Below are 12,157 nucleotides of genomic sequence, written 5' to 3' on the forward strand. Positions count from 1 at the left end.
ATAAGATAGGCCATCAGCCTCCCCAGACTGTCCTTGTAAACCCCCAGAAAGTCTGTCTGAAAGTGAATGCTGAGACTTCATGCAGGTGGAAATAAAAATATCCCAAGGCAATCTGCACAGATGGCATAAAAAAGAAAGAAAAGGCATGGCTGTAGCAAAGCCCAGTTTCAGCCCATTGCCTGTTGGGCCACTAGGCCACCCCTGCCTGGTTGCAATGATGATCCTGATCCTGGGTACCCCTGCTAGCATGGCCAGGGGTTAGTCCCAACCTGACGTCAGCGTGGGGTTCTGAAACCATATGAAAGCAACCACTGCCACAGGGCAGGCCCCAACCCCCATGGTACTGACTTGAGGTTGTGTGGAGGAGGAAATGCAGGAATACGAGCAGAGGATTCCCCCACCTACCTGCACCCGGAGTTTATCCAGTGATACAAAAAGAAAAGGGGAGGGGGAAATTTAAGAGAGATGGAAACAAACCTGGCTACTGGGGAGGAGATAAAAGGAAAATAAAATCTGAAGACAGAGGTCCACGGTTTGACCCAATGGGAAAGCCAACATGTACTACAATACTTCACACAGCCAATAGATGAACGAGCTGGATGGGACACCTGGGTGGCTCAGTCGGTTGAGCATCTGACTCATGATTTCAGCTCAGATTGTGATATGGAGGTGGTGGGATTGAGCCCCAAGTCAGGCTCCCGCTATGCAGTGGAATCTGCTTGAGATTCTCTCTCTCTCTCCCTCTCCCTCTGCCCCTCCCCCCATAGCATGTGTGCACGTGCACTCAATAAAAAAAAAAAAATGCTAGATATCTCTGTGCCTGACACCACAGGTTCTGATTTACCTTTAAAATCTGCTGAAATGCACGAACTGGCAAACTCTCATTACAGTTATACCTGGAGATGCCACTAAATGCAAACATAATCTTAGGAGAGCTCCTGAAAGTAAGAGAGAGGATAGGCATGCCTCGCCCTGGCCATGAGAGCTTACTGGTTTGCCTCAATTTCCCATGGTCACAGCACCCATTGCCTTAGAGCATCCTACAGTGGTCATGGTTGCTTTGACCCCATAAATTAATATTAAATTTAATCTTTATAGATAGAAGTTGACTTGACAAAATGGGGTCCCATAGACCTCTTAGTTCACATAACTACTATGGCCTGATGTAAATTAATCAGGACCTTCAAAGATCAAAACTTATTATATGAGACCTGATAAGTGAAGGACTGATTATCTGCTGCTTCTCCATTTAACAGCTAAATCTGGCCTTTCTTAAACCTGAAAGAAAATGAATGGCACCTCACAGAGCATTACTGCAACCTTAACATGGTGGTCCCATCCACTTAGGCCCCATACTCGATGCCCACTATTATTGAAATTCCTGACTCCATCCCAGTAAATCCTTGGCTATTACAGATGTGGCTAATAGGTTCTGTTCAGCATCTGCTTTAGCAACCTCTCAGCTGCAGTGCGCCTTCATCTCTGAAGGCACCCATACATGGTGACCAGGCTACTCAAGCCATATACATATCCATAAAAGAGCTCACGGAAAGGGAATGGAACATGCCCTCCTCCACCCCCTCCAGTTTCCCCCCCCACCCCATGGCCCTGCCACCTTGGCTAAATTCCTAGGAATCATTTGGTAAACAAAGGGCTGCTCCACCTCTGACACTGTCAATAAAGAGTACTGGACCCTCCCAGTACCTACAAGTTAATACAAGCACAACATCTTTTAGCTCTTCTGGAATACTGGACACAACATATTCCCTATTTACATATTTTAATTACTCTCATTGCTACGGTTACTTGCAAATTGGTCCACCATAAATTTGGCTCTCTCCAACGAAAGTCTACAACCAGCATTCTCAGAGACCCCTTCACTCTAGGGGTTTAAACAACCTCTTTATTTTCTTCCAGAAGTCTCTGGACCACCCATGCTAGCTATAAGTTGTCCACATGCTTCTGATGCAAGAAACTGCCCTCCCAGGTCCTTCTTTCTATCTCCCATTAGAGCAGCGATTGCTGGCTGCATGCTAGGCTCTTCTGGAAATAGAGGCTTGCTGACCCTGTACCCGTGAGCCTCCATGCCCTGCCACACATTATGCCTTGGGTCATGAAAGCAGCACTGTACAAGCTTGACATGGCTTCTGAGGCCTTGCTACTGAGTGGAGCAAAACTTGGGTCCTCTGGTGTATCCCACCCATGGAAGGCGATGGCCTCCACTATCCTCAGTCCTTGCCAGACGCCATGGAGCTGGAAGAGGTTACTTTTCTCAGATTCCTGGGTTACCTGGAGGACCCCTTCAGATCAACTGAGTGAGTAGCAGTGGGGGTTTGTAGACTTTACGCATGGTACCACCACCATCATACATGATGGAGCTCATGGATAGGTGTGCTTTCCAGCCCTTTCAGGATGTCTCTTATAATAGACAGGATTCAAGGGTCAGAACGACTGGCCAAACGTTGAGCAGTCATCTGAGTGCTGGATGCCCTGGCCAACAAATGGTCCCATCAGCAGTTTTATTTCTTTATTTATTTTTTACAAACTCTTGAACCATTGCCTAAGACTTGCTCACTCTGGGGTAAAGAAGTCTGGGAATCTTTTGCCTCATAGATGAACAGAATATAAATCAAAGTAACAGATATCTCTGCATATAGTAAGATCACAGTGTAAGGCCTTGTTAGAACATGCTCTATCCCCTTTGGAGTTCCAGACATTACCAGTAGTGACCAAGACATTTATTTCACTTTTCAAAATACACAATGCCTATCTAAAATTCATGCCTTCTAGGGCCGTGCACTCACTATTCCAATGCTACACCACATGGCCCATTCTCTTCTGGTCAAGTGTCTGTTTTGTTGTTTAGAGAGGCCTTTCTATACCCTGTAAGCCTTAATCATCACTAAGATTTAAATTGATGCCATGGTACCACGGAGTCAACTGTGGTATAAGATGTTAGATTAAAACTCAATATTATGTGCTGCCATGGCATCTGGTAAATCATGAAGGCCTCAAAAGGCAGAGGTACAAGCTCTCTGCACTGTGCTCTGTGGATAATACCCCCTAGCTAAACACCAGCCACAGTTCCCGCTTACCCCAGGGTATTGAGTTTCAGTTCCCTGCAAGCCCAAAGAATTACTAAGATGAGCCTCCCTGGGGAACCAGGGCACTCCATCCTCTTGCTACTACCACTCTTAGCACCACAGCCCCTGGTTGTTCATGCTGTTCCTGAGGACAACCCCATGTGAGCCTGGCTGGCTGGCAGTGTCCTCTTTCCCCCAGGCTGTGAGCATAAGTGACTTGTGAACTGCTGTCCCTCTCATCTGTCCAGTGTCAGGTGTGTGTGGCCGTCCCCTCACCTCAGGGCAGGATCCCTCCCTCCCCAATGGGGTGAGTAAGTGGCACTCCAAACCCAATTCCCCTCTGCTTAATACCACATCACATTCCACACTGTTCATTAGTTAGCCCAACATTTTACTAAGCCTTTCAGAGGGCAGAGAGTGGGACTATACTTGTCTTGAGAGCTCAGCCTCCTAAAAGTCAAATCAAAGCCACATCAGCTCTGTTGTCAAAGCGGGGATTGCCAGTGAAAGTCAAAGGAAACTAAAATGCATGTGAAATGTTTAATATCTCTCAGAAATTTAACTTTGGAGTAAAAACCTCCATTTTTAAGGAGTCTGACATATGTGTTAATGTCGCAGCTCCCTAACTTGTGGTGAAGACAGCACAAACGTGTTAAAAACTGATTTTGGTCTATGAGATTTGAATCTTTACAGAATTCAGTACTGTACTCTCAACTTGAAAGTTGATGGAAATACAGAATATTATGAAAGAAAGGTTTATGTAAACTTTTAGTTATAAAGCTTTAAATAAAGAGTCATTTATCAGGAGCCAACAGTTACAACTGAATAAAAGATTGATTGATTTATCTCTTTTTATATTCGTTAACATTCACTCACCTATTAAGTGCCGGGCTGCTGGATTTGTTCAAACAAGAGGCTATATTCACTGCCTCTTACATGATTCCAACTAAAAAACGTTTTTTTCCCCTTAATAGTATTACCTGAGAAATGTAAACTAAAAGCATGGTTTTTCACAAAGATTCTACATGATACCTTTTGAGGCGAAAGAGCAGTGGGAATCTTGCCTTGGCCTGTGCTCCCTGAGATAGACTGCTCAGTATTCTGACATCTGAAGCACCTGCTCTGCTTGTTAACAATGCAGACTACCGGGCTCCACACCTGACTTCCGTAAGTGCAATCTCGGTGGGGGCCCCAGAAATCTGACATCCAACAGGCATCCACAGAATTCTAATGCACTCTGGCAAAAGTAATAAGCCTGTGATTTTAGTCACTGATTTTCAGAATGCTTAGTGTCATAATGGTCAACCTAGCATTTTTGTAAAAGCGTGGGTTTTTTCCTCAACAGGAGGACAACTGGAACTTATGTAGTTACTTTTGGGCAGTGGTACCCCAAACCCTCCCGTGGTCATATCCCTCTCTGTCTCCTCCCTGCCCTCCACAAAAGAGAAAAAACGTGGAGGATGGTCACCTTTGTATTCAAATCCTAATTTGGGGGAGGACAGTTGATTTGGGAGTTGACTGTAACAGGAGTCCTGGGCAAGATTGAGGGGAAGGCAGTGAACCTTGGAATGAGCAGGAGGACCAGGACACAGCAAATTATGCAGGTAGTAAGGGTGTTCAGTTTCCTCTTTAGAACAAGGAAACCTATTAACAAAATGCTGTCAATCTACGAGGGGAGAAATCGTATAAAAAATACAGCATGTTAGCTTGCTAATTTTCGGGCAAACATTTCTATTTCTGAATTCTTTTAACAAATTCCTTCATCTTTGTGCATTTTTCTCATTATTTAAATTGAACCACTACTTCTACATTTAGCAACAAATTGCTCTAAAAGGTTCCCCAAATATCATCTATGCCTGAGTTCAAATTCCTCAAACTTAGCAATAGAATTAGTCTACTTCTCTTTAACTCAAAATCACCTCAAAAAAACTTTAACAATAAAAAAGCAGTAACCCTAGAGAAAAAGATAACATCTTGATTGATTTATGATGTATTTTATGTGTAATTTCCCCTCAAAAATTTGAATTCTTTTTCCAAACACATTTTCTCTCAATTGCAAAGAGTCACAGTCCCTTCAGAACACTCAAGCCAACAGTTTCTACAAGATATCAGAGGCTCTGTGATCTAAAATAAGCCCCACTCATATTGCAAACTGCATGATCTCATCCTTTTTAATGGCTGTGTAATACTCTACACAAACACATACATATCTTCATTCATCTGTCAGTGGGCACTTAGGTTGGTTGTGTATCTTGGTTGTTACAAATAATGCACCTGTCAGTATAAGAGTTCATATATCTTTTTGAATTAGTGTTCTTGTTTTATTTGGGTGAATACCCAGTAGTGGAATTACTGGATCATATGGTATTTCTATTTTTAATTTTTTAAGGAACTTCCATACTGTTCTGCACTATGTCATATACCTGAAACTGATGTAACATTGTACCTCAACTATACTCAAAAAACATTAATGAAATAAACCTCACTCTTAAATTAGTCCTGAGGTTAGGGCTTGCAGGCTCTCACAGAACAGCTCTTAGAAAAGAAGACTGACAGAATGAATCCCTGAAACCTCTAAAATCAGGGGAGGCAGAAGCTACACATTTGTTCTCGATAAGAAAATAACAACATGTTTCATCTCAAAAACACACTCATCACTAAAGTTACACTAGATTTCCACAGTTGATTTATGATGAAAGCACATAATTCCGAAACACTCTAGTCTGGACCGTGAAGGAATCATTTTATACTACTCATGTATACAGTAAGAATATACTGGAAGTATAATCAAGATTTTGTGAAATATGCTTAATCTGCTTAAGAAAATAAATTTTGAAGACCTTTTAACCATATAGAAATTGTTCAAGTGAATTATGGTAAATCCTCTGTTAAATAAAGCAGGACCCCCTAAAATTCACTTAAATGTTAGAGTCTGAGTTTGGACTTAATTAGATTACAACTACTCTTAACTCTATACATTAGTTTCTGCACTGATTCATATGGGTTTTCTTTCCCTAAAAACATTTATAATGAAAATATTACCATAAATGTTTAATGATAATATTGGCCCCATTGACATGTTTAAAAAAATACTAGCAGGTATCAAGTCATAGATATTATTGAATGCGAATATTGGAGGGTTTTTTTTTTAAGATTTTATTTGTTTATTCATTATTGAGAGAGAGAGACAGAGAGCAAGCATGCGTGTGTGGGTGTGAGTGCAGGGAAGGGCAGAGAGAGAGAGAATCTCAAGTAGAGACCACGCCGAGCAGGGCCTGACACAGAGCTCAATCCCATGACCCTGAGATCATGACCTGAGCCGAAGCCAAGAGTCAGACACTCAACCAACTGAGCCACACAGGTGCCCTTACATGATGTCTTATACATCTTCTTTGGAGATAAGATGCGTTTAATTATACTGTTCTCGGTGACTAAAGACAGAAGTCTTAGTCACCTTTCTCATAAAGATGGTTTTTACAGTCAAGCTACTTGTAAACTCAATACCATCTTAATTAATGTTTTGTAAATCTCAGATTCCAGGAGAAACACAATAATAATACAGTTACTGTAGTATCACATTGCTAAGCAACCAGTCTTTTTTTTTTCCCCCCAAAACAGGAAATCACTTTGAAGGGTGTTTAAAAAGATCTTTAGACAGATCAAACCATTACATTGCATTTCCAGAGTCACTGCAGCTCAGTGGTCATCTCAAGAAGCGACATTTTTGCCACAGTGCTGGGAAGCATCCTCAAGCCTTATTTTACACATTTCTTTGCCAGATTTTCCTGTACCATCTGATGGTCTCCTGTGTCAGGCACCAGTCAGGACTCATTTCACTGAATTCTTACTAGTGTCCTGGAAGGAGGATGATAACATTGCCCTTCCTACACGAGACAGGAAACTGAGACCCTGAGATAAGAAGCCACCGTTGTGGAGGGCACTCAGAGTCCAGCAGGTAGTCTGGCTACAGTTTGGCTCTCTTGTCTATATGCCTCCCTGGGGACACACCAAATCCTTGAAGCCTCAGGCAGTCTCTTAAAGAGAGCTCTGTGTCCCAACCACTCAGGTATGCATTTACACACAGGTTCCTGGGCCTGGCCCAGACCCAGGGGCCCAGAATCTACATTTTAAACAAGCTCCCCCACTACCCTCTGATGAATCTTCACTGCACACTGAAGTCTAATGAGCACCACTCGAGACTGCCTCCCATCTGTCCCTGGTCGCCTGGCTTGCACTGGCCACCTTCTCACTGACTAGATAATCAAATCACAGACTAGAGGGTTCCAGACACTTAGAAGCCATTCACCAATAAGGGGAAGGGGAGAGTGAGCTTTCCAGAAGCCTCCCTGAGTACAGCCAGGATTTGGACTCAAACCTGGCCTTTGGTTTCTTTTCACTACATCACTTCCATGCCCAGGATATGCAGAGGAGGCACAATGAATGCAACTCTAGTGGTACCATTTCTGTGTGTTAGAAAAAGAGTCTGGAGAGTCAGGAACAGAGGGAGGGAAGCCTTGGCCGAACCCTGGATTAACCCCCAGGTGAACTCTGCCAGGGAGCTCCCTCCCAACTCTCTAGTCGGGTGACCCCATGACTGCCCTCTCATAAGGACTGCCAGGAAAACCCACATTAGTGGGTGGTGGGAAATCCTACCTCTTCAGGAGGCTGAGACTTCTGCCATCTCTGAAGCTGGTCAGATCTGACTGTTTCCCAGCCCATCCATTCCTCCTCTCTGGGTTATCAGCAGAGTACAAGGTAAATGTTCCAGTAGGGCAACCAGCAGCTTGGCCTCTGCAACAGACACAGCTTTGCAGACTGCCCCACAGAAGAACTATGAAAGGCTAAGCCTAGCCACATCTACACCAGGGCTACATTACATTAGCCTGTGAATTACAAAAGATAGGTTTTTGGGGGGCTTTTTTTTTTTTTTTTTTTTTTTTGCTTTGGGGCCTGCCAAGCATCCTTTGCCCCTCTGTCTGCTAACAGAAGCCTCTTTCTTGTAGTTTGGGCAGAACTAACTCCATGCCCTCCCCCACCCAACCTCAAGATGCAGACCTGACCAATGTCCTCCATCTACCTGATGGCAACAACTGACTCATGGATGGCCAAATGACCCAAGTTACCCATATTACCAGTCATTCCTTGAATTGTGCTATGGGTACTAGGGGAAAGGCTCCCCCTTGCTCTGCCATCTTGACAGGACATCGTGTAAAGCTAGAGGTGTCGCTGACCACCTTTTCCACCATGAAGGCAAAGCCTGCCCCACAATGGACCCTACACAGACAGATGAAGACAGAGCCACGAAAGACACAGAGAGACTGAATCTGAGAGCCTAGTTTAAATGCGTGGACCTAGCAGTGTTCAAAGACCTTAAGCCAGTATGTCCCTCCTCCCTTTTAAAAATCAGGTTAGTTGAGTTAGGTTTCTGTGCAACCATGCAACCCAGAGGCCTGGCTATCTTCATTTTATGCATGTTAAAAACACCACAGGAATTTAATGTATAATTTATAAGAAGACAACTTATAGATTTTAATAAGAAAATCCATGCCTGAGATAATCAACAAGTCAAAAGGTAAATTATCAGCTTGTTTCTGTTTTATGACTTTAAATACCGAGAGATGACTTTGACTAGTGCTTTGTTCAAGATGTTAAAGTAATCAAAGTTCATGGAGTTATAGTAACTGTACATACCTTTAGGGAGTTCCGTATCCTGAATGGGATATTTGTCTGGCTGTGGAAACCAACAAAAGAGGAGAGTTATTTTTAAACACCATCGTTCAATTACAAGATCAAAGTGAAAAGAAATCTTTGTTTGAAGAAAGTAATAGTTTTAGTTTAAAACCTTGCAAGTTTCTAGCTGCAGATCTACCAACAGGCCGGACCCATTGCTCATTTTTATCCTCAGCCTATACCAATGAAATCAAGGTTGACAAGAAGTTAATGTTGGAACACGAGACAGAATAAGCCTTCCAAATTTCCTCAGCTCTGACCACAAAAAACACACTTCCTCTCTTTTCTAAAAGGCTATTTCCCCTCATTTCCCATAGTTTAAAATTGAGGAGTTGTTTTCATGAATTATAGGAATAGACCCATTTCTTGTCTGTTTCCACGGCATTCGTTTGGGTCACCAAGCTTGTGTATCGAGCAGAACTCACGACTGCAGAGCTCTGTCCTGGGCTGACTAGGACAGGATTTAAAAGCCAACCAGCCTACAGAGATGGACTCACCATGTACAATTTTCCCCAGATCCTCGGTGCTCTGGAAGGGGGCATACCATTGGAGGGAATTCAAAAGAGCCGAAGCTCTTTCAATCGTGTATCTTTTTCTTGGTACCTCTATGCAGGTATTCTAGAAGCTTCAACTTCTGATTAAACAGTGTGGCCATTCTCTGATGACTTACATGAGAGGAGTGGGAATGTGCCCAGTCCCCCTACCCTGTCCCCTAACCCTTGCTCAGCTCCCATTCCCCATCTAGGCTTTTGGGTCTATGCCCTCCAGCCTTAAAAAAAAAAAAAAAAGTCGCACCTTCCAACTTGCCTGTAGGTCTTGTGCATGTATGTCTTCCTCTGACAGAGGAGAAAAAGAAACAGATGTGGAACTAGGGGTTTTGTTTTAAATTCCCTTCCTTGCAGTTTCTTTGAGGCTGAACAGTGAAGTTTCAGAACCTCTAGAAGCCTCCAATTCCTTTTCCACAGAAGAAATCAATCAATCATGGAGAACTTAAAGTCAATTTTTCCCTCAGACTGAATTCTTCTAGCCAGTCTGTTCCCCAGAGCACGGAAAACACAACTGTACTATACTTATCAGACTGTTTTTAAAGTTCATGCTTGCCTAATTTCCTCAGATAGACTCAGAGTTTTTCAAAAGAAGGAACTATAATCTTTGCAACTGCACATTTTAACTCAGTGTTAATTAAGCATCTACTAAGAGTCTGCAAGAAAGAACCAACAGGCTGGACTGAATGTAGGTTTCCTGGAGAGACTGACATTTGAGATAGGTGTAGAGAATGCCCAAGAACTCAGGTGACCAAGAGGAAGGAGCACAGTGAGTGCAGGGCGTGGACAGAGAGGAGCGAGTTCAGGTACTGTGAAGAGTGACAGGTGTAGAAGCAGAGAGGCAGGCTGGAGGGGGGAAAGGGTGGGATATGAAATGATGGAACCAGTACATTACATGGAAGATGCTAGAAGTGAGGTGAAAAGATTTAAGTGGGTGCCATTCTGGGTTCTTGAGAGGTATGGTCCATCAAACTTTGCTTTGTGCCTAGCACACATGTGGGAAGACATTCAACAGTTTTGCAGGAACTCACACAAGCAAACAATTCTGGCATAGCGTGGTAAAAAGTAGGGGTTGGGCTGTGGAGAAGGGAGCTGCTCAAGGCCCTGGGGCAAGGCAAAGAAAGCATCACAGGTCAGAGAAGCCTGAACAGAAAGAGGAAGAAATACAAGGAGTTCATTAGGTGAGGAGGCAAGGAGATTTTCCTCACCAGACGGAACAGTGCTAGTAACCTAGGAAGGTGGGAAGAAGGCGTGGGGTGTTTCTGGAGCAGCAAATGGCTACACACGACTGGCTTATCGGGAGGGATGCTGAGAGGAGGTCATGGAGGACCGCATCTGCCCCGCTGAGGAGTGTACGTTTCATCCCTGGAGCACCTGCAGTGTTATGGGCTGACTTGCATCCTCCCAAAAAGATCTGTTGAATTCCTAACCCCCGGTGCCTCCGAATGTGACCTCATTTGTTAGATGTGCTGCCTAAGTGAGCACTGTGACCTCATTTGGAAATAGGGTCACTACAGACGTAGATCTAGGACTAGTGAAGATGAGATCATAATGGAGTAGAGCAGAGCCTCAATGCAATAGGACCAGCCTCCATACAAGAGAAGGGAAGGGACACAGACCCAGGGGGAGAACCCGGCCACGGGCCAACACAGAGAGGGAGCAGATGGATGCAGCTACGAGCCGAGGACCACCAGGGGTTGCCACCCAGCACAGATGAGAAAGGATTCTTCCCCATAGGTTTCGGAAGAATGGCCCTGGGGTCACTTTGGTTTCAGACCTCCCACCTGCAGAAGGGTGGGCCGCTTAGGTCACCCACTAGGTGGTCCTCTGTTGCGGCAGCCCCAGCAAACTGACCCAGGAAAGGGCTGGAAAAATCACTTTGCCTGGAGGCATGGAGCAGAGGTAGCTGTGACCCAAGGTGAGAGGGGAGGAGAGCATGATGTCAGGAAGAGAGTCGGGGTCTGCGAACAGCACAGGTCAGGAACTGGGAAGGGCAAACTGGTAACACCTTGTAGCAGCCAGAGGCTCCAGGACGGGGCCACAGCCCAGGGAGTGGTGGGAAATATCCACAGGGCCAGTCCATGCTGTTTTTCTGGGATGCAGGGACAGGGGATGTTTTCACATCCATTTCCACTGTGTGTCCAGCGCTGTCCCCCACACCGCCACTTCGTGCACTGTGCTAAGTGGGGACTCAAGACATAAGAATGAACACTTCAGATCCTCGAGAGACTGAGGTGCCTCATGCATCACCAAGACTTCATTGAATTATATAGCGTAATTATACTGTTGTATGGATTTTGTTATTCTAACTAAATCAATCTGAATTTTTTGTGACTGAGCAGCTTCTCTCCTCTGAACACTTAAAAAAATTCATGTGTCACACGTTCTATGCATAATAACACATGTAATGTAGCCAGAGGCATTTATGTGGTTACACGCAAGATGTGGTGCCACATAGCAGAGCTGTGAGATTTCTCCAGGCTGGGAGATTTTATATGAATCTGTTAACTTTCATCGCTTCATCTGCAGAATGGGGTGGCTGTCCTACCATCTCATTGATTACTCAGAGGACGAAAAATGATATATGTGAAATCCTTGGTAAAAATCATAAGCAGCAGACATGCCACACAGTGGTTATACGAAGGCAGGGCAGGGACCTGAAACCAGCTGCTGGGTTTGAATCGCACCTGGGCTGCTTCCAGGTTGGGCAACTTACCTCACCACCCCTGAGGTGTCTCAGTTTTTCAACTGTAAAATGGGCAGTGCTTACCTTATAGGGCTGTTGCAGGGATTACACGG

General features: G+C 44.3%; 1 protein-coding gene across 7 annotated transcripts in view; it reads right to left on the reverse strand.

Annotated features, from left to right (window-relative positions):
* Window positions 1–12,157, reverse strand: part of EDARADD (EDAR associated death domain) — a 149,841-nt gene that overhangs the window by 38,727 nt on the left and 98,957 nt on the right. For 2 of the 7 annotated variants that reach the window (XM_049108746.1, XM_025448530.3), the window contains exon 3: window positions 8,775–8,814. In XM_049108746.1, coding sequence (XP_048964703.1) covers window positions 8,775–8,814 — 40 coding nt within the window. Of the gene's footprint in view, window positions 1–8,774; window positions 8,815–9,310; window positions 9,342–9,608; window positions 9,768–10,566; window positions 11,761–12,157 lie in introns of those variants that run through there. The other 5 variants (XM_025448531.3, XM_025448532.3, XM_049108747.1 and 2 more) reach the window with 5 other exon arrangements.

Source organism: Canis lupus, chromosome 4, assembly GCF_003254725.2.
Source record: "Canis lupus dingo isolate Sandy chromosome 4, ASM325472v2, whole genome shotgun sequence".
Lineage (NCBI taxonomy): Eukaryota > Metazoa > Chordata > Mammalia > Carnivora > Canidae > Canis > Canis lupus.